Here is a 22,380-nt window from a genome sequence, read left to right as displayed (position 1 = left end):
GTAAGACTTTTATGGGAAGTGGAATTACTAATTCACAAAGCTTTCTCCAACAAAAGCGGACTTCTGCTTGATTCTGTCAGGGAATAAAACAAAGTAGATTAGACTTTTTTTTGAAAAAAAAAATAGGAACGCGACAATTAAATCGGTGCTTTATGCAGTTTCTTTTCAATTTTGAGAAACCGGTCACATTAATTTGCATATGGAGAAGAGATCAGTTTAGAAAGAAAATGAAATTTAAACGACATATAAGCATATATACAAAATGAGATATTTTTTTTCAAACGACACAACCAAAAGTAGCAAATGTGATTTTTTTTTTTTTTTTTGGACGCAGGGAGTAGTATTTAGATGAAAATTACATGTGGTCTATTATAGGGGAGTGTTAGGGTGCCACCACCTCTCAAGGTAACATTCTACTATCATTCCTAACTAATCATTTGTACACGTGGACGAATGATCAGCTGCCATGTGGCAATAAAAAAAATGTTCAAGGATAAAAAAAACGGCCAGCAATATTTTATACACTATACAACAATTTTTTCTCGGAAAGCAATATCCAACACGCTAGACAACAATCTATAAATTGTTGTCTAGCGTATTAAATATTGTTGTATAGCGTTTATAATATTGTTGTATATATAGTGTCATGGTATCATTTTAAGAGGCGTTATCATTTTAACGCAAAACATATTAGTACATCCAATGGATTTGGCAAGTAAATTGAAATAGAATACACTTTAATCTTTGTCAAGTTTGGACAGCAAAAGCATAGACGCGTCCTTCATTATTCCCATGCTTTAATACACACAATTCCACCTGTCGACATTAAACCCAAAATATCCATTCATTCATCATTCACCCAAATCACCAACGCCAAAAATGCTCAAAAGCTCTCAAAAATGAGAAACGCGGCGGAGCGCCACCACCACCTCCGGCGCTTCCTCCTCACATTCACTCTCCTCCCTCTCCTCACCACCTCAACCGATCTCATCACCCCCACCAAACCGCTCACACAAGACCACACCTTAATCTCCGCCGCCCAGCAATTCGAGCTCGGCTTCTTCCCCGGCGCCTCAAACACCTGGTACGTCGGAATATGGTACAAAAACATCCCCGAACGAGTCGTCGTCTGGGTCGCCAACCGCGACTCTCCCCTCACAAACTCCTCCGGGATCCTAAAAATCAGCCCAGACAGCGCTGGGCTGATTTTATCAGATCATTCCGGAATACCAGTATGGTCAGCTAACCATACTGGCACCACCAGAACAACAACAACAACAATCGCAAGATTGTTGGACAACGGAAACTTCGTCGTCTGCAAAGCAGACGATGAAGACCATTATCTCTGGCAAAGCTTTGACTATCCAACGGATACGTTGTTGCCAGGGATGAAGCTCGGGTGGGACTCGAAAACAGGACTGAATCGGTACATAACGTCGTGGAAATCCGCGGATGATCCGTCGACAGGAGACTTCAGCTTCAAGCTGGACATCTCCGGTTACCCAGAGATTCACCTGACGAACAGGGCAAAAATGTACTACAGAAGCGGGCCGTGGAATGGGCTGCGATTCAGTGGGGTCCCTGAAATGCGGCCCAGCAGCCCGCTTCTGTCGTTCCTGTTCGTCAGGAATCCAGAAGAAGTATCATACTCTTTCACCCAGTTGAACGAATCAATGCATTCGAGATTACTAGTGAAACACAACGGTGTTTTGCAGAGATTCATCTGGATTCCGTCAAGCGGAATCTGGAGTCTTTTCTGGTACGCTCCGAAGGATCAGTGCGACGATTACAGAGAATGTGGTGTCTATGGAATCTGCGACGCGAACGCTTCGCCGGTGTGTAAGTGTATGGAAGCGTTCCGTCCGAAGAATCCGCAGGCGTGGAACCTTCGGGATGGTTCGGAGGGTTGTGTGAGGGAGACGGAATTGGAGTGCGATAGCGACGGTTTTTTGGCGATGAGCGGAGTGAAGCTGCCGGAGAGTGGGGGGGCGGTTGTGGACGGGGGGATGGGCTTGGATCGGTGCCGGGAGATGTGCCGGAGGGACTGCTCGTGCCGGGGGTATTCGAGCGCGAATATTAGCGACGGGAGTGGGTGTGTGGTTTGGGGGGAGGATTTGTATGATATGAGGCAGTACGCAGCGGCGGAGGGCGGAGGCCAGGATTTTTATTACCGGGTGCCGGCTTCGGAATTAGGTATGTTGGTTTACATTTATTTAATTTTTTTTACTCCATTATCCTCTATCTGCTGTTAAATGACCCATTTTTCCTTTTTCCCCCCGTCCGCCAATAAATGTTTCATTTCGCTTTTATCGTATTTGATAAGTGGATTCTATATTCTACTCACTCATTCCATTCACATTTTATTATAAAACCAATATATAAAAGTAGGTCCCACATTTCACTAATTTTTCTAACCACTTTACTTCATAAAGTCAAACAATTTCTTAAAACTCTTGCCGGCCAAATATGGGACATTTAATCGCGAACGGAGAGAGAACTGTGTTGATGCAGTTCTATTATTGGTGGTGGTAATTATTTGAAGTAATTTATGAAGGTCGTAATCTTGGAAGTAGTAGGTTAATGGTTGGTGGCCCAAGTAGTACTTAGGAGCGAATTATTCTTCGTTTAAGGGAGGATTATGTGTTTGTCAGAATTGTTTAGGTGATTATGTTGTGACAATGTGGACTGATCCCTTTTTTAATTGTTCCACTATGAAGCATTACATGAATACAATAATATGCGGGATGAGTTGATTATATTCTATGAAAAAAATTGGATTTTTTTAATTTTGGTTCCTAATTTCAAACTATGATATATAAATAGAAAGTCAACTACACGTAATATGGGGGATAATACAATGTGATACACGTAAAAATAGTTTGTCTCACAAGAAACAAGGTTGTGTTGGAATTCCATTTTCAAAGTAGTGTTCTCTCTAGAATTTGTTGATCAAGTATTACTACTTCTACTCTATATTAGTAGTATTGATTAACAACAATGGAAGAATACCGCCTTTGTATTCACATTGTCCATTTGTTTGAATATGTCACGCACATGACGTCACCATCCTCAACCTTCCTATGTTCATACCAGTTTTTGTATTACTGCAACCATGGGTAATTCTTTTCGCTAAGGTCCATAGTTACATTGAGTAACTTTTTCTTGAATGGATAAATGTTACTCATTTCGTTCCAAGATATTAGATCTCTTTTCTTTTGAGCACAAGAATTTAGGAGATAGTTGTTTGTGGTGTAAGTGAAGTTGATATTAGAGTAAATTTTTATCATAAAGAAAAATGATTCAAGTGTATTAGGACGCCCCAAAGTGAAATAGGAGTCTAATATGTTGGGACTGAGGAAGTATATGATAATCACCTACCGCCTAACAACAGAGTAGGATTTACTACCACTAATATCCATCTTTAAAAAAAGATGCAATATAAGTCAAATTCACATTATGATCTACCACAAATTGTAGGATATGATATGACCTATATTCTTGATCAATCACGTTTGAATCGAGGAAAAATGATATCCTACATGTATGCGTAATACATCCGCTTCTCAAATAGTATTATTAATTTATTAATCTATAATGTTACTAGCTACATATATATATTGATTGAAATATAATTAAAGAATACTGTTTGGCTTTGTCAAACACTCCCATTTTCTATTTTTCCCATCTACGGAAAATAGTGCAATATACTACTTTTTATAGTATGTTTTTCTCTCTAATATGTTGAGTCTCATTTTTTCAATTATAATTTTTTCCTTATATTGCATTCACTGTAAATACTAGTACGCCTAACCTGCCGACCTTATGGACTTAGGCTGCTTTAATCACGCAATTCTTCTACTAATTACAACGACGTTAAATGCTTCTCTATATTCAATTAGGCAAATATGGAGTATATAATTACTACCAACCCAAAATAAATAAGAAATAATAAGTTTTAAATTTGTGCAGGCAGGGTTAGGTAATATGTAGCGTTTGAGGACTGCGATGTATGAGTTGAAACTTTGAAAAGAGCATTTCTCATTATGAATTTAATTTATGGTGCATAACACCAAATCGACTTAGCTACTTTTAAACTACTAAGAGGACTTTTTTTTTAAACTTAAACATACTAATTAATTAAGTGGCTGAGATGTTAATTTTTTGTTTCCAGTAGCACCAGCAGCTTCAGTAACTGGAGATGATTTTAACAAGACTAGACAAACCATTATGATCACTGGAATTGTCGTCGGAAGCGCTGCATTGCTCATTGGATTCACCATTTTCCTCGTATGGAAGAAACGGAAACCGGAGACTGTAGATATATTAGAGCCAAGAGGTACTAGTAAGGAAATTTGTGTGTCTAATGAAGCATTTTACATGTCACATAAACAGTAAACTTGTGTCTAATGATGCAGTTACATGTTACATATGTAGTAAACTTGATGCTACCTTTTCCCAATTCCGAAACAGGTTCGAGGGAGAGGAGCCAAGACTATCTCGCGAATTCACCAACAATTCCAAGCAAACGAGACCAGTCCGGTGAAGCAGCAGTCGATGAACTCGAGCTACCTCTGTTCGACATCACAACTTTAGTAGTTGCCACCAATAAATTTTGTGATGAGAATAAGCTAGGCCAAGGTGGTTTTGGCATTGTTTACAAGGTGAATTATCTTTTACTATAAATTAAACTATCATCAATATTAATGAGGCCAATATTGAACATATTTATGCATTAGGGTGTGCTAGCTGAAGGCCAGGAAATAGCTGTGAAGCGGCTGTCGAAAACTTCGGTTCAAGGAGTAGAAGAGTTCAAGAATGAGGTCAAGCTGATAGCCAGACTTCAGCACAGGAATCTTGTTCGCCTACTCGGATGCTGCGTTGAGATGGAGGAGAAGATGTTGGTGTATGAATACTTGGAGAATAAGAGCCTTGATTCTATACTCTTCAGTAAGAAACAGCCCTCTTCTCCTACATAAATGGATGATGCATTTTTTTAATATGAACTGATGAGTGTTGTTTATTGCAGAGAAAAACAGAAGCTCGATGCTGGACTGGCAAACGCGCTTCAAGATCATATGTGGGATCGCACGAGGCCTCCTCTACCTACACCAAGATTCGAGATTCAGAATCATCCACCGGGATCTCAAGGCGAGCAACATCCTTCTTGACAAAGATATGGACCCCAAGATATCGGATTTTGGGATGGCAAGAATCTTCGGGGGAGATCAGACCGAAGCCAACACCAAAAAAGTTGTCGGAACATAGTAAGACAATCCGCCAGCATGCAATATCTGTTATGAATCTTTATCTATTAATGTATGTTATTTCTGCTGCATATCATTAGATGACGACAGGTACTAATATGAGAATGTTTGCAGCGGCTACATGTCGCCAGAATACGCAATGGACGGCCTCTTCTCCATAAAATCCGATGTTTTCAGCTTCGGAGTTCTGGTTCTGGAGATAGTGAGCGGGACGAAGAACAGAGGATTCTATCAAACAAACAACCAGCTCAATCTTCTTGCCTATGTAAGATAATTCATCTAGTGATGTTAACTCTGCTGACTCATCAACGCAGTGTCTTAAAAATGTCAACACATAATTTTGTTGACATTTCAATAATATGTGTTGACATTTTTAATATACTGCGTCGATGAGTTAGCAAGAGTTAACAACTTAAAAGGTTTAGCAATGTAATGCACCCCTACATATATTTATATAATGAATGCATGGAATTGTACAGGCATGGAAGTTGTACAGGGAAGGGAGGGCGATGGAGGTGGTGGACGCAGCGGCTGGGGAAGAATACGCGGCGGGTGAAGCGATGAGATGCATACAAGTGGGGCTGTTATGCGTGCAGGAGCACGCAGAAGACAGGCCGAATATGTCCAATGTTGTACTAATGTTGAGCAGCGATTTTGTGTCGATGCAACAGCCTAAACATCCAGGATACTGCCTGGGAAGACGCCCTAATGAAACCGACTCGTCGTCGCCTAGAAACGACGACGAATCATGCACCGTCAACCAAGTTACCGTTACCATGCTTGATGGTCGATGATAGTGCAGCTTAACTTGTAAATGTTTCAGTTCAAGTTTTGAACTATAGAAGGATTGATTAATTATTGAATAAAGATAGAAAGTAGTAACTCTTACATTTCGAAATTGAAAATTTCAATGTTGAATAATTTAGTCAAAATATAAGATTTATTAACTTGACCGTTATTGAGTTTTAGAATGCAAAAGTCTCCATAGACGGTTGCTTCTAAGTTCTATCTGAACATAAACTCCTACTGTTTTTCTTCATCTTGAACGCAAATAACGATGAAATATGATACTCTGTTTCACACCATCTTATTGGTTCTTTCCATTTTCAAATCCTCCATCGCCCTCGACTCCATAGCTCCGAACCAAACACTCTCAGACGACGACGACACAACTCTCGTCTCTCCCAATGGAATCTTCGAGCTCGGATTCTTCAGCCCACGGAACTCCACCGAACGATACGTCGGAATTTGGTTCAAGAAAGTCTCTCTTCAAACCGTGGTCTGGGTCGCCAACAAGAACCGCCCCATCGCCGCCACACTCTCCCTCACTTCCTCCGGAAACATCGTCGTCTCCGCCAACAACTCATCTATTTGGTCCGCAAATTCCACGTCCAGAAACCCGGTTTTACGGCTTCTGGACAATGGAAACCTCGTACTCAGCAACAACAATTATTCGTGGCAGAGCTTCCACGAGCCTTCGAACACCCTGATTCCCGGGATGAGGCCTGGGTGGGATCTGAGAAGCGATCGAGAATTGTTTCTGACATCGTGGAAAAGCGCAGAGGATCCTTCTCCGGGAGAACACACGTACCGGATGGATCCGAAGGGGCTGCCTTCGATCATTCTCCGGAGAGGCTCGGATGTCGTGTACAGGAGCGGACCTTGGGATGGAGTTCGCTTCGGTGGCGCCGCCGAAGCTCTTCATGGAAATACTGTTTTCACCCCGAGTTTCGTGTACAATTCTACCTATGTATAGTACTCATTCGAAAACACGGATGACTCTGTTGTGTCGAGATTCGTGGTGACGGAATCCGGGCTTCTGACGCACTTCATGTGGAGCGAGACGAGTAGCGAATGGATCGGTGTCACCACGCTGCAATCGGATACCTGTGATGATTACGCGAAATGTGGTGGATTTGGAGTGTGTGAATTTGGTCAAGTGCCGGTATGTGGTTGTTTGAAAGGGTTTGAGCCTCGGGTGAGGGAGGAGTGGGAGCGGTTTGATCGGTCGGGCGGATGCAGTCGCAGCGTTGCGTTGAATTGCAGCACAGAAGCAGGGTTCAGGAGGTTTTCGAGGGTGAAGGTTCCGGATACTTCTACTAGCTCTGTGGTTGAGAATGTGGGGAATGAGGAGTGCGAGGCCGCGTGCTTGAGGGAGTGTTCGTGTGTGGCGTATGCTCGGACGGAAGCTACCGGGTGTGTGGTTTGGTCGGGGGAGTTGTTGGATATCAGACTGTATGGTGAGGGTGGACAGGAACTCTTTGTCAAGATGCCTCTCTCTGAACTAGGTGCTTTTATCTTACTCCCTCTGTCCGTCTGTAGCCGAGTCGTATTCCTTTTTGTGTCGTCCCACTGTAGCTAAGTCATTTTCTTTTTTGGCAAAAAGTACTTTACTCTCTCTTCATCTCTCTACTTTTTTCATTTCTACTTTATTCTCCTTTTACTTAACTCGATTAAAACATTTTTTCTTAAATCCCTTGCCGAAAAGAAATGTCTCTACTACAGAGGGAGGAGGGGTGGGAGTATTTTATTTCTTGGTTCTTATATACTGATAATTGTGTTTGTCATGTTATGAAAAGACTCGAAAAATTCGAAGAGAGGCATTGTGATTGCATCAGTATCGCTGGCTGCATTCGTAGTGGTGTTGGCACTCGTCCTCTGGGTAGGGCTGCGTAAGCGTATCGCAAAGAAGAAAGCGGGTTTGGCGGAGCAGCAAAATGATGGTCCAAATGAAGATGAGAATGCAAGAGTAGGAGATGATGATGATGATGTTGATTTGCCTCTAATCGACTTTTTTACAATATCAGCTTCGACAAATGAGTTCTCGTTTGCTAATAAGATCGGGGAAGGTGGTTTTGGGTCTGTTTACAAGGTATAGTATTATTAGTAGATAGATCCTCACTAAGCATTTTTCTCACTAAAACAATACCATCTTGCTACGAAGGGCGTTCTATCGAATGGCCAAGAAATAGCGGTCAAGAGACTGTCTCGAGACTCTGGACAAGGCCTACACGAATTCAAGAACGAAGTGATCTTGATTACTAAACTGCAGCATAGGAATCTGGTTAGGCTAGTGGGATGTTGCATTCATCAAGATGAGAGAATGCTGGTTTATGAGTACATGCCCAACAAGAGTTTGGACTTGTTCATCTTTGGTCAGTCTCTTTACTATGTATTTGCTTTTCTCTTAGGAATATCCTCAAACTCCTTCAATCTTCCTAGATCAAAGAAAGGATACATCTCTAGAGTGGCCCCCACGCTATGATATAATAGTAGGCATTGCTCGCGGACTTTTATACCTCCATCGCGATTCAAGATTGAGAATTATTCACAGGGATCTAAAAGCAAGCAATATTCTCCTCGATAGTGAAATGAATCCAAAAATTTCAGACTTTGGGCTAGCAAGAATGTTTGGGGCCGATCAGTATCAAGAAAATACAAAGAGAGTGATGGGAACCTAGTAAGCAAACAAACTTGTTCTTCTCTACTCTTCAATTTTCCTAGCTAATAGTCCATGTTGTTTCATGTTATAGCGGATATATGGCCCCAGAATACGCAGTAGACGGCTTCTTCTCTGTCAAGTCCGATGTCTTCAGCTTCGGAGTGTTGGTGTTAGAGATAATAAGTGGCAAGAAGAATAGGGGATTCTATCATCCTGACCACGACCTCAATCTCTTAGGACATGTAAGCTACAAAACCTAATGTTTGGCCTTATCGAGTAATCACACAAATCACATTCTTTCATTTTTCATCTATATTATATTAATAATGCAGGCATGGAAATTATGGAGGGAAGGAAGCCCTAGGGATATTGTGGATGCATCGATTCCTAACAAAGAATCTATGGAAGTGCAAAGATGTATCCAAGTTGGGTTGTTATGCGTGCAACAACGACCAGAAGACCGGCCTAAAATGTCCAACGTTGTCGTAATGTTGGACAGTGAGCATCCAGTTTTGGAACAACCTAACCAACCGGGTTTCTACACTCAACGTACAATACTCGACATAGATTCCTCTTCCACCGGGAAGATACCAAACACTTTCAACGAAATTACCTTTACATTGCTCCATGGTCGATAGATTAAGTAAAAATTCAGACATGTAGCCAGTAGTTTGTTCAACCAATCATAATTGCATGAACCAATTATTTTCTCAATTTTCTCTATTTATGCATTTGTGATTAATTGAACATACCACATGATAGCATCTCTTATCTCTAGACTCCTGAATTTTTATTCCGATAGTTTTTTGTATGTACGACTGTTATAGGTGCTCATATAGATTTGTAATTTTTGTATAACAAAAGTGGAAAGGGAAAAGAAACAAAACATTTCATGAATTGGTTAGTGACTAATCAATCCAGCAATTTATTTTTCTTTTTCCTTCCTTTTGCCGTTTCTTATTAAACCATGACAGGTGTTACGCTGATGATTCAAGAATTATGGGGCGAGGCGATTATGACCACATAAAATATACATGTAAGAAACAATTTGATTGGACTGAATAAAAAGGGTGAAAACCTGAATTTTCTGATTCTTGATGGATTAGGTTCATCACCCATCATTTTCAAGAATTAATTTTACATTTGTTTCCTTGAGGTTTATACTGGTCAGTCGGTTGGGCTGAATGCGACTAAGTCTTTGTAATTGAGAGGTGTAAACTAACTGACTTAATCAATATGTGAGAATATAATATAATTACAATAGTTTCCATTTATCATGAAATAGAATATAATAATAAAATAATAATAATAATAATAATAATAATAATAATAATAATAAATATTTTTAATCTCATATATATATATATATATATTATTGACGTGTAGTTTCTTAAAGGTGACACCAAATTTTTAATTTCCAAATGTAGCCATTCATATTAAATAGCGCATCAAAATGAATATTTTAGAATATCTCATTAATATCAATTAATAAATGATTGGAGGATAATTTTTTCTCATAAAATAAGAGATTGGTAGAAGGATTCTTTTTATTATTAGGCTTGAATGTTAATTTTATGAAGAATGATGATACCTAACATATTTCATAAACCCCATTATAAAATTGATTATTTCAATACGTGGAGTTGGCCTTATACTCTATAATCTGTATCCTTTAGATCCCTAATTTTGGTATTTAACCTCTATTACAATTAGTGCTATTCCACCTTTTAAAATTGCTTTTTGAATTCTTCACGAAAAGACAAAAAATTTGGGTAGGACTAGGGACATTCACATCTCTTTGAGAAAATTGTGTTTAATTTTAAATATATTTGATTTATATAGATACCAACTATGTGTATAATTTGTGTTTTTATTCAATTTGAGGTAATTTAATTCAATAATCTGAATAAAAAAATTAATTCAGATTTTTTAGATAATCGACCCATAAAATGAACTTTAGTTTTTTTCTTTTTTAAATATGAATTTATTCAGTCACATCAGTTGCTTGTTTTTTGTTTATTTCAGATTGATGAATAATTTATAGTCGCGACTTTTTTGGATCCGGATAACTAGTTTGTAATATGTTTCCATAAAAGACGTAAATTAAGATTTATTCATATTTTACGTATCAATGTTTCAATGGATATAGAAATTAAGCATGAATTAATCCAAAAAGGTTAACCTACTTACCTTAATTTTGTAGTCTTCATTGCTTAGACAATTGTTTAGTGGCTCCGATAGGTATTTGTCTCTATTTTTGTAAATAATTGGAATTCATAGTTTTATTAATTTAATTGTCGAAAATTTTAATTAAAAGTCAAAGTTTGATAAAGTCAAGATAAGTAGTTACTGCAGAGATAAAAATTGAGAAATAAAATGAAGATGCTAAGATAAATCCGTTGAACAAGAAGCACGCCTTCAAACGTTACCCAAAAGGCAGAGTCGGGAGAAAAGAATGATTTATTTCCCAAAATACCCTTTTGAAATGAATGTTGTTAAATTCCCCTTTTTTTCCGGCAAAACCCACGACCGACAAAAATCCATGAAACTCATTATACTGGAGAATTTTTTTAAAATTTGAGTGAATTAATGAAAATATTTTTAGATATTTAGGTTCTTTTTTTATGATTGAACGTTAACCTATAAATAATCATGTTTGGGGTGTTTTTCTATAATTAGAGACATTTTTGTCTTTTCGAAATATTTAATATTTGAGTGAATTATAAAATATTTTTAGATATTTAGGTTCTTTTTTTATGATTGAACTTTAACCTATAAATAATCATGTTTGGGATGTTTTTCTATAATTAGAGACATTTTTGTCTTTTCTTAATTTTTTTTTATGTGAGGAATAAATTATCTATTAGTTATATCCATTTATGATATCTAAAATAATACTTCGGTCTCCTATTAATTGATATTAATTTTCTTTATTGTCCATCCCCATTTAAGTTCCTATTTAATTGGCATTATTTATTTTACTAGTACTTTTTTTTTAATAAATCTCATATCCTATTAATTTATTCTATTCACTTTTTATTATTATAAAATTAATATTTCCTCCGTCCCAAGTTACTTGTGTCGTATTCAATTTTAGAATGTCCCAACTTAGTTGAGTCATTTCTTTTTCTGGCTAAAAACATAACATCTATCTAATCTCATCTGTTTTATTCTTTCTTTTACTTAATTTCTCTTCTTTATCTAGTAATCTATTTTTCCTCTCTGCTTTACTTAACCCACTAAACAAAACTTTCTTAAATCCCGAAAAAAAATGCCTCAAGTAATATGGGACAGATGAAGTATATAAAAGTAAGACTCATATTCTACTGGAATACTAATATTTTCCGTCATTTCCACTACATTGCTTAAAATACGTGTCAGGTCAAACACAGTCAATTAATTGGAGTACATTATATTTTTGTGATTTTGATTCTATATTTTGTTTTTCTTTTTTCTTACATTTAATTGTTTTTTTTTTCAAAATAAAAATGAAGCAATGAAGTACACAAGCAAGTACACAAACAATATCAACCAAATTTCCTAATCAATTTTAGCAAATTCAAATAATAAATATTTTAATTAATAGTAACTAATTACACTAATCTTAATCAAATTAACAGAATTAAGAACATTCGACCAATAAATAGGTAAATCGAAATCTCAATCAACTTAAAGCGTGCCTTTTTTTTATTTTGATGAATACATTTTAGTTTTGATAGTAAATGCTTAGATATTTTCTTTATTAATCTTATTGTCAACATAATATAAGCTTTTTTTCCTCCAAAATGGAATTGAAGTGACCAAATGCACAATCTCACCCAAAATCAATAATCAAATTTTTAAAAAAACCATTCAATAAAGAAGTTATTTATAATAAATACCACCAATCCCAATTAAATCAACACAATTAAGATAAATCCCACCAATAAATATACGAAATCACCAATTAATCTCAATTAATCCTAGGAGGGCAGTATCGTAATTAACTCAGCGAGAGGAGACAGAAGAAGCAGTGTCACAAGGGAAGAGCTCTTCACCTCACACATATTTAATCTCCTCTCTTCACAAATTCTCAGACCTCTCACGTAAACGGTAAACCTCATAAACCTCTCTCTCTCTCCCCCCATTTTTCAACTGACACAACCAGAAAAAAAAAAAAGAAAAAAAAAATCAAAAAAAAAAAAAGAAAAATGGCCGCCGAATTGCCGGACGATTTCAAATGCCCGATTTCCCTGGAGATAATGTCCGACCCCGTTATCCTCTCCTCCGGCCACACCTTCGATCGCGCCTCCATCCAGCGCTGGCTCGACGCCGGCCACCGCTCCTGCCCAATTACCAAATTGCCCCTCCCCGACCCCCCTTCCCTCATCCCCAACCACGCCCTCCGCAGCCTCATCTCCAATTTCACCCTCCTCTCCCTCCCCAACCCCCCCAAAACCCCCAATCCCCAATCCCTAATTCACCTCCTCACCTCCCGCTCTTCTCAGCTTGAAGAAAAGCTCAATTCGCTCGACCAGCTCACCCGCCTCTGCAAGCGCGACTCCTCAATTCGCCGCCGATTGGCCGAGTCCGGCGCCGTGTCGGCCGTTCTCAACTGCATCGGGTCGGGCGAGCCCGGGCTCCAGGAGAAATCGCTCCATTTCGTCCTCAATTTGAGCCTCGACGACGACTGCAAGGTCGGCCTCGTCGCCGAGGGAATCGTCGGGAAGATCGTCTACGCGCTCCACTGCGGCGTCGGCGACTCACGCGCGGTCGCCGCCACCGTTCTCACCAGCCTCGCCGTGCTCGAAGTCAACAAGGTCACGATCGGGTCATACCCGGATGCGATTCCGGGCCTGGTCTCCCTCCTTCAAATTGGCAATTCGAGAGAGAGGAAGGAAGCCGCCACCGCATTGTTCACTCTCTGCTCCTTCTCCGACAATCGAATTCGGGCAATTCAATCCGGGGCGGTGCCGATTCTGATCCAAAACGCCGATTCGGGCCTCGAGCGGGCCGTGGAGGTCCTCGGCCTCCTCGCAAAATGCAAGCTTGCTAGAGATGAAATGCTCAGATTTTGTGGGCTTTTGGATGTTTTGATTGGGATTGTGAGCAATGGGAGCTCAAGAGGAGTGCAGTATGCTCTGCTGACATTAAGCTCCCTCTGTTGCTACAATGAAAAGATGGGTTTGGAGGCTTTGAGAGAGGGGTTGTTTGAGACATGTGTAGGGCTATTGGAGGATGACAATGAGAAGGTGAGGAGGAATGCTAATATGTTGATTCAGATATTGCAAGGGAAGAGGAAAACTGTATGATCTTGTTGTGGATTGAAGTGTGGTAAAAAAAAAAAAAAAAAAATTGATCTTGAAGGTAAGTAAGAAGTAAGTAGCAAGTTTTTGTAATTTTTTAAGTGTTGTTGGATAGCATATTGTATAAAAGAATGACTTACTAAGGAAGAATCTGGTTCTTTGTTGTACATTTTCAAATAATCAGATGATGCATCTCTCAAAATAGGTAGATACTGAAAGATCAGAAATTGGTGTTTTTGTCCAAATGGTATTAATGCTTTCTGATTCCTCACTGCAATATGACCGTTGCTAGGATTATTCTTTTGCTAGCAATTTGAATTTTTGTGGAAGAGAACTTCTCTGTTTTGGTGAATTTGCTGTGTGGAGGTGAAGCTACAGTGGTGTAATTTGTAAAGACTGCTTTTTTATGAAAGAATCAACTATTTTGTGAAATGTACTTTGCACTGTGGTGAGGCCTCTTTTTTCATGCAAGAATCAACTGTTTAGTGAAATGTACTTGGTTGAAGCATATTGTTTTTGGTATATTTGTCTTGGCCTTTTGCATATATCATCTTCATCTCATTTGTATTGATGCAAAACTCTACCATCTTTTGTTGAGAAGTTTCTAACTTTCATATGTTTTGTTGACTCAATTTAGTTTCAGATTCTGCAATTTGAGGTCGATGGTACATTTCTTAATAATTGATTTGTAAATTTATTTGAAGATTAGGAGTATTATATTTTGGTTACTTGTTAGGCTAGAGTTATGATTTTATCCATAGAGTGGTGTACTAAAGTGATTGCAACGTTGGTGAGTAAAAAATATGACATGATTTGTGGGTCTGATTCCCTGTGTCGTTGAAATATGCAACCAAGCTTGTTGAATAATGTAGCATCAAGGAATATATTTCAATATTACAAAAAAAAAAAAAAAAGTATTTTGAATTTGTTGTAGCTGCCGACCTCTAAAAGTGATGAGGTGATTAATAAATAGAAGAATGGATCAAATCAAAACTTGGTGATTGGGATTAGATTATTGTCACTTTCACCATGATTTGGTTGGTGGTGATTAGCAGCTTCCCGGAAAAAACTAAATGGCTAAATTGGACTAATTATGCAATTTTGTGTTGGTAAACTTGTGGTTTCGTTCTTGATTGGATAAATTAATACTTTTGCTAACCTATTTTAGTACTGCAAGTGGTAAACGTAGGAAGAATCTTTCAAAATTCCACATCAGAGGTTAGCCTGTTTGGTCCTCTCATCTTTTGAGATGATTCGATATAGTACTAGTAGTAATTATTTTATTAATTGGATTTGTGGGATTGCTATTTGTGCACATTGCGGAATTATTCTCAGTGATGCCAAATTTTGGCTGTGCATAGCAGTAGGTATAGCCATTTAATTAGCATTTATATGTGTGGAAATCCGTGTCTCTTTCAATTGAGTAATGATAAACAACCAAATTTTGTACGACCAAAATAAGATTATATTAGTAATTTTGATGTTTTAATTAAATATTAAAATAATAAATATAGTTAGTTAACAAATTAAAAATACTTTATTAGTTCTTGGCCTCATTTTCAATTTTTATTTTTATATTTGAATTATTTCTCTATTATTTTTTAAATTTGAATTAAAATATGCATTAATTATATTTTATGATTCAAAAAAATTTAAAAAATTATACACAAATATCATAATATTATGAACGTTCCCTATACTATATATATGTCTATACTTTTTTAGTTAAATGCATAAATAAATTATATTTTTTCTCAAATAAATTAATTTTTGGTTGTACAAAATTTGGTTGCATAGCTTTATTGCTTTCGATAATATGCCATATTTCATAGGTGTAATCAAATGATAACGGCATATTTAGTAATAACTAATAATTAAAACTTTGGCTTTTTAGATTTTCAGAACACTCCCAATACTCTCCCTAAAAGCTCTCTTATTTCTCCTTAACTCCTGTCACATCAGCGCCACATCAGCACCAAAATTTATCCCCAGTTTTTAGCCAACTTTTAGCCAACTGCTCCAATGGTTTCTCCCTTATTTCTCCCTTATTTCTCCCTAACTCAACATTTCATTTTTACATCATTACTAATTTAATTGTTTTATTTTTGTATATAATAAAGCTAGCTAATTTATAAGACAAGACAAATAATAGTAATAAAGTTCGTTGTATTAAACACGAGTAAAAAATTACAACGACGAAAATTAAAAAAAAATAGGGGGGAAATTATTTTAAATTAATTATTAAATTTTAAATTTATAGGGGGGGAAATTAAAATAAAAAAAAACTATTTTTATCGCCGGATTATCGCCCACAGTGGTCGGCGATAATCCGGCGAATTTTCGGGATTCGGCGTTAATTCGGTAGAATTAACGCCGGATTATCGCCGATTCCTCCCCATTGCCGGTGAATTTTCGGCGATAATCAGCGATAAAACGCCGGATTTAACGCCGAGTGCATTGGGAGTGCTCTCATATCGGATACAACAAAATAAATAATGACAACACAATGTCTCATTTAACTCTTGTTGATATTTATATAATTGAGTTGACATTTGTATATTTTAATCTCAGATGACATTTTTGTGAAGAAAGTTGACATTCGTGTGTTTTAATCTTGACGGTGCATTAGTGTGTATTGACATAATTTGTCATTTATTGACATTAAATTTAGATATCTAATATCTGAGATTTAATTACTACGCACTCCATATATAAATTCAGTATTAAATGTTCTAAATTGTTATTTTGGTATGTTCAATTTTACTTTTACAACTTTTGATAAATAGACTTCGTATTTAATTAACTTAGTATTACATAAATTTTTGCTACCCATTTTTCTTTATATTTTGTAAAAAATATTTGCAGATTTCAAATGAAACAATATTTAATCCTAGGTGTGGATAATAAAATGAAGAATAAGGTATATTTTGTCATGGGACGCGAGGACCCAACTTCAACAAATTAAAGTAAGGATTGAATTTTATACAAAGTGTATTCTTCTAATGTGAACTGAGAGGATTGAATTTGTACAAAGAGTGTATTATTCGTATTCTTCTAATGTGAATGATATATAGGAATTGAATTTGTACAAAGAGTGTATTCTTCGTATTCTTCTAATGTGAACCGTAGAATTGAATTTATACAAAAAGTGTATTCTTCTAATGTGAATGATTGTATAAAAGATATGATTTTAATTTTTAACAAATAGAAGTATCTATAGAGCCTTATCTAGAAAAGAGAAAAGTAGTATAAAAATACATAAATTTGTCCATAAATGAAGGACCGAGTTGAAGTAGTTCCATGGATGTGATATTTCGTTTTTTTGTGTATGTATTAAATGAATATAGTTGCAAAAAATGGTCCTGCATTTCGGTTTGGGATTGGTGGCCTAAATATTGTACTGGGCTCTTTGATATCTGGTCCATCTCAGTGTGATGCAAAGGGAAATATATTGGATAAATATAATATGATAAATAGAGCAATTAGGTGTGGGAAAAAAGGCATGAGTTGAATGGTATATTCTATAATGGTGGAGGGGCCGATTGAGTGAAATAATAATGTTGTGATTTGACTTGAAAGGAGCTTCATCGATTCCTTCTAATTCTATTGTTTGCATGCTTTTTTCACTTCCATTCATTGCCAATTATGTCTCTCTCAATTCTTGCCGCAACATACACATTACTTTTGATTAGGATACATTTCACCTCTCACTCTCTCCTAGTGGGGTTCAAGGATCGACCGACACCCACGGCAGCTCATGAGAATCGAAAAACTTCACTAAATTCGAATTCTGGACTCTACAGTGCGACAATTCCATCTCAACCCTTTGGGATTTTTTTTTTCGTCTGCCCTAGTGCTTCTGTCTTTTGAGAATAGAGACAACTTTCTTCATTGTGTTCGAACGGTCAATCCATACATTGAACAAAGGCATTATTACAAGCATGCCTTGAGATAGAGGAGATGGACAGTAAAAAGGAGCATGTGTTGTTCCTTAACTGTTAACTCTGATTATGCTTTGAACATTAGCATCATTACATGTCCCCAAAATGCTTACACAAAACATACAAGAACTAATTCCATAAGGTAAACGTGTTTTGTGCTAATTTGAATCACTGCATTTCTTCAGACTCATATTAACAATTGTTAAAGCTAATGAATTTAACAAGGCTCTTTTATTGGGGTGTTAATGATTTGTCGTAAGCTAAATACATAGGTGGTGTTCGGTTTCCTAGATAAAATGATATCAAGATATAATCTAGAATTGAGTTGTAAGATTATTTTAGTTGGAGAGGGTTAGCTATGACTAATTATATCATGATTATCCATCTAGGATTGAGTTGTAGGATTGAATCTCATGAACTAAACACACTACGTACTTAATCCGAGACGATACAATCTTTTAAACCGAACAACTCTATAGTGTTAAAATAATTACATGCGAGTCATCCCACATCGAAACATGAAATAAAAATATTACTAGTGTGAAATGTAAAACTCAAATAATTAGTGCTCCAATAGTTGATTTGAGAATTTTGGTGTAATCGAATAAAAAACTCAAATATCACTTAAGTTTGAATTTTTTTTTTTTTTTTCTTTTTTTCTCCGTGAGGCTCTGAGGACAAATTGCAGAAAGCAAAAAGTAGCAAAAGGACATGTAAAGGCCTATCTATTTGTTCAAAAGAATAAAAGTGGGCTGTTTAACATTGTTACAAGATATCAAGTACGGAAAGAGTCCAATATTTGTATCGAGTTAAGTTATAAGCTACTCATTATTATAATTATAGCTTGCCTAATTTTTCGTTGAAGGTAAGTAAATAGCCCAAAGCTTCTTTTGTACAGTGATTGCGGATTTTTTTTTTCTTCAAGTAAAAAAATTATACAATCATGAAATGTAATTTACATCGGATACAATCTTTTCGAAACAAAAAAGGGAAAATTGTAGCCATAAATTTTTTCAAATTCTAATATGTCTCATAAATTTGAAAATCGGCTATAAAAACTATAAAGTTTGGATTTCTTATAAATTAACCCATAAAAACTATAAAATTTGGATTTCTTATAAATTAACCCATAGTGACAATTCCAGGTCAAATACATATAGTAGTATATTTTTCATCAAAACAATGTCATTTAATTTATGAATATACAATATTGTTTAATTTATCAACGGTGACATCCAAATATAATCTTACAAGTTCCATATACACATACAATTTCACTACAAAAATCATATTTTGTTCAAATCAAAGTTTAATGTATGTCCAAACTGTTCCGTTATTAGAGACTTAGAGTGGTTAGTTGCCTTGATTTTTGGACAAAAGATCATATTGTGTCTAAATCAAAGTTTGGATTTGTATCAAATTGTGACTTAATTGTTTAGGAAGTTTTGACATTTACCCAAAATGAAAATGAAAATGAAAATGAAAATGGATGACGGTACGCAAACATCATTTATGATGTAAAACCTAAACAGCCTCGCATTAAAACTTTCTTTTTCTATAGTTTGAAAGTTATAAATTTGACTTACTCAAATTAAATGATTTGCATGCCTCGTACAACTTGATAGTTATTAACTCTATCTAATGACGGCTTTCTAGTTTCTACCTACGTAAATTAAAAAAATTAAAGAAGATAAAATATGAGAAGAGCATGAATTACATGATGCATGCATCATCATTATGTATGCAAACTCAATTAATACAGAAATACTATTAAGTCTTGTTTGGTTGTAACCTTTATTCGAACAAATTTTTTATCACCCACTTTAAATTTGACGTGAAGAATTAGCGTGTTACATACTTTCTGGATTCCGCTAATACGGAGAGTTAATTTAAATTATATGTAGGTTGAATCAATTAGCAATAATCTAATGCAAGATACCTAATTTTAATTATAAATCATACACTAGCTAATTTAATAAAAGGTGTATAGATTCAGCACGGTGACTCGAATTAATATATACTTCGCTAGTATAAGGGGGAGAAAATATTCCGTGGACCTTCCACACCAAAGTGTTATTACGACGTGGTGCATTCAATCATTTATTTTTGACAACTGGAAAAATAAGAGCTCAAATCCAACTAGACATGCCACATAGAGTTATTTTAGAAAATATTCATTAAACCACTTTTGTAGAAGATATGCATTAAATTATTTTTATAAAATAATGCATAATTTTTAATATTAAAATTTATCAATATTTTTTTACCTCCTATATAGTACTCCATATAATAATAATATTTTATATATATTCATTATCTTTCGGCAACAATAAAAAATAAGTATAATCACAGAGTGTGATACTTTGTTAGTAGTATTATTTAAATTTTATAATTATAATTTCCTTTTTCTTGTATATTTATACATAAAAATATATATGTAAGCGAAAATGCACACAAACAAAATGTATGATCATAATTTAATTTTTCTTTTTTTCAGTGCATTTAAAGAGTTACATGTATTTAGCAACTTAATATGAAAGTAAAAAATTAAATTATAACGATTTAAATACGTAAATATATTTATATATAGGAGGAAAAAATATTACTAGCAATTTTTGTATTTTAAGATTATACAATATTTCATAAAAGTTGTTTAATACTATATTTTTTAAAATTTCAATGCATTAAATAGGTTATATATTTACTTAGTAACTTAATATGAAAATAAAAATTAAATTATAACTATATAAGTGTGTCAATATATTTGTATATATGAAGAAAAAATATTGTCAATTTTCATAATTTAAGAATTAAGATTGTGCAATATTCTATATATCATCGTTAGTTGACATGTCTAGTCATTTATGTTTCTATTTGTCAAAAATTAAATGGTTGAGTACACCACCTCATAATGATACGTTGGTGTGGAAGATCCACTGAATATTTTCTCGCATAGGGGGGAGTTTCGGTTGATTTTATTGTCTAATTCGTTAGCTAATTAGTGGCTCTAATAATAGGAAAAGTCGTCTTGAATATTGATTGATATCGAAGCTTTGTTTCATCCATTAGAGATATAATCCATAGTGGACGTGGAAAAAATTGGTGATAGAAGTTATATTTGAAAATATAATTTTATTTGATTTTGATTATTTATAGAGGTTGTTTTATAACAACCTAATAAATTTTATTTTTTAAGAAATATTTAAAATAAAGTTATTGGAATATTCACAAGAAAAGAAAATTGAGAAGTCTGCATTATGCATAAAGATATAGATTTCCATTGAAGCTTAAAATTATTTATAAACATAAATTAATATTTTTGATAAAATAAAATATCTTTAGCCTTTTTTTTGGCCGTTAATATTTATTTTTCACAAATACAGAAATACATAATGCTCTCGTATAATGACGACGGCGAAATTGGCAGCGGATGTATTCAATTTAATTCATTAACATCTGATGTTAACTTAATTGCCATCTCGTTAAGTCTAGTCAACTTAGCATTTTAATTATAAAAAGATGACGGCAATTGAGCATCAGTATTATGTATGCAAATTTGTTAAAATAAATCTTCATATCACAAAAAAAAATCCCAAATTATAACTGCTTATAATTAATTTAGAAATCAATTCAAATAAAGTACTGTTCAGTTCTCTGCCTTCTATGCGATATTTTTTTATTCATCAAAAATTCAAATTTATCAGCTATCACTATTTTTACGCAAATTGTTAAGTTTATACTCCTTTCATCCCATAGAAAATAAGCCATTTAGAGTTAGATAAAAATTTTAACATAGAAAATAAGCCATTTAGAGTTAGATAAAAATTTTAATATCATAATTAGTAAAATAAATGAGAAAATATAGTTGAAATTGTATAGTGCATGGTGGAATCCATAAATAATAGCGTAAAATATAATAGAAAAAGGTTGCCATAAAATGAAGTACTCCCCCCGTCTCCCAAATTTTGTTACAGTTTGACTGAGCACATGTTTTAAGAAATGTAATGAAAAGTGGGTTGAAAAGTTAGTAGGGTGTGAGTCCTACTTTTAAAGTAAGAGCATCCTCAATGCATGCGGATGTCCCATAGCCTTCCCGACGGACTTCCCAAAAACACCCCCTGCCATGTCATCAAGGACATCCCATAGCCTTCCCCGCACTGCCACGTCATAAGGACATCTCATAGCCTTCCCTGCACAATGGCGGACATCCCATAGCCTTCCCGCACGGACTTCCCGCAATAAAAAAAAATTCACAAATTCACCAAATTAAAATTTTCACAGAATCAAAATAAACAATGTACGGAATTAAAATTTCGTAATGCATACGGAATCAAACAAAGTGCAAATTAATTTCATTAGATTAAAAAAAAACGACAAAAAAAAGAACTACATCACTTAACACGCCCGAACATATCAACGACCACCCCGACGCAACCATAGCTCTTCAA

The 22,380-nt window shown here is 35.4% G+C and overlaps 5 protein-coding genes across 5 annotated transcripts; all 5 read left to right on the top strand.

Moving 5' to 3' along the window:
- The first annotated feature begins 807 nt into the window (after window positions 1–807).
- Window positions 808–6,216, top strand: LOC125220517 (receptor-like serine/threonine-protein kinase SD1-8). Its single transcript, XM_048122681.1, has 7 exons — window positions 808–2,193; window positions 4,172–4,336; window positions 4,471–4,661; window positions 4,737–4,947; window positions 5,027–5,264; window positions 5,379–5,529; window positions 5,744–6,216. The coding sequence occupies exons 1-7, from the start codon at window positions 900–902 to the stop codon at window positions 6,056–6,058; spliced, it is 2,565 nt and encodes an 854-aa protein (XP_047978638.1). The 5' UTR covers window positions 808–899; the 3' UTR covers window positions 6,059–6,216.
- A 45-nt stretch (window positions 6,217–6,261) lies between these two features.
- Window positions 6,262–7,020, top strand: LOC125220527 (S-locus-specific glycoprotein S13-like). Its single transcript, XM_048122692.1, has one exon. It carries the CDS (start codon window positions 6,322–6,324, stop codon window positions 7,018–7,020), a length of 699 nt encoding a protein of 232 aa, XP_047978649.1. The 5' UTR covers window positions 6,262–6,321.
- A 75-nt stretch (window positions 7,021–7,095) lies between these two features.
- On the top strand, window positions 7,096–8,529 carry LOC125188323 (receptor-like serine/threonine-protein kinase SD1-8). The gene is made up of 3 exons (XM_048085105.1): window positions 7,096–7,552; window positions 7,844–8,136; window positions 8,209–8,529. The coding sequence occupies exons 1-3, from the start codon at window positions 7,096–7,098 to the stop codon at window positions 8,527–8,529; spliced, it is 1,071 nt and encodes a 356-aa protein (XP_047941062.1).
- On the top strand, window positions 8,277–9,438 carry LOC125220537 (G-type lectin S-receptor-like serine/threonine-protein kinase SD1-1). Its single transcript, XM_048122700.1, has 3 exons — window positions 8,277–8,724; window positions 8,798–8,948; window positions 9,039–9,438. Exons 1-3 carry the CDS (start codon window positions 8,636–8,638, stop codon window positions 9,342–9,344), a joined length of 546 nt encoding a protein of 181 aa, XP_047978657.1. The 5' UTR covers window positions 8,277–8,635; the 3' UTR covers window positions 9,345–9,438.
- Window positions 9,439–12,769: 3,331 nt separating this feature from the next.
- Window positions 12,770–14,158, top strand: LOC125201402 (U-box domain-containing protein 8). Its single transcript, XM_048099488.1, has one exon. It carries the CDS (start codon window positions 12,897–12,899, stop codon window positions 13,995–13,997), a length of 1,101 nt encoding a protein of 366 aa, XP_047955445.1. The 5' UTR covers window positions 12,770–12,896; the 3' UTR covers window positions 13,998–14,158.
- The last annotated feature ends 8,222 nt before the right edge of the window (window positions 14,159–22,380 follow it).

Source organism: Salvia hispanica, chromosome 1, assembly GCF_023119035.1.
Source record: "Salvia hispanica cultivar TCC Black 2014 chromosome 1, UniMelb_Shisp_WGS_1.0, whole genome shotgun sequence".
NCBI classification, from domain to species: Eukaryota; Viridiplantae; Streptophyta; class Magnoliopsida; order Lamiales; family Lamiaceae; genus Salvia; species Salvia hispanica.
The sequence above is the reverse complement of the archived record's forward strand: the minus strand, read 5'-3'. Positions and strand labels throughout refer to the sequence as shown.

Excerpts from the sequence above, each read along its gene's own strand:
- LOC125220517 (XM_048122681.1), top strand. The coding sequence starts at position 900 with ATGAGAAACGCGGCGGAGCGCCACCACCACCTCCGGCGCTTCCTCCTC. Across the intron at positions 4,662-4,736 it reads GTTTTGGCATTGTTTACAAG|GGTGTGCTAGCTGAAGGCCA; the intron begins GTGAATTATCTT and ends TTTATGCATTAG. Across the intron at positions 4,948-5,026 it reads CCTTGATTCTATACTCTTCA|AGAAAAACAGAAGCTCGATG; the intron begins GTAAGAAACAGC and ends TGTTTATTGCAG.
- LOC125220527 (XM_048122692.1), top strand. The coding sequence starts at position 6,322 with ATGAAATATGATACTCTGTTTCACACCATCTTATTGGTTCTTTCCATT.
- LOC125188323 (XM_048085105.1), top strand. The coding sequence starts at position 7,096 with ATGTGGAGCGAGACGAGTAGCGAATGGATCGGTGTCACCACGCTGCAA. Across the intron at positions 7,553-7,843 it reads GATGCCTCTCTCTGAACTAG|ACTCGAAAAATTCGAAGAGA; the intron begins GTGCTTTTATCT and ends TGTTATGAAAAG. Across the intron at positions 8,137-8,208 it reads GTTTTGGGTCTGTTTACAAG|GGCGTTCTATCGAATGGCCA; the intron begins GTATAGTATTAT and ends CTTGCTACGAAG.
- LOC125220537 (XM_048122700.1), top strand. The coding sequence starts at position 8,636 with ATGAATCCAAAAATTTCAGACTTTGGGCTAGCAAGAATGTTTGGGGCC. Across the intron at positions 8,725-8,797 it reads AAGAGAGTGATGGGAACCTA|CGGATATATGGCCCCAGAAT; the intron begins GTAAGCAAACAA and ends TTCATGTTATAG. Across the intron at positions 8,949-9,038 it reads ACCTCAATCTCTTAGGACAT|GCATGGAAATTATGGAGGGA; the intron begins GTAAGCTACAAA and ends TTAATAATGCAG.
- LOC125201402 (XM_048099488.1), top strand. The coding sequence starts at position 12,897 with ATGGCCGCCGAATTGCCGGACGATTTCAAATGCCCGATTTCCCTGGAG.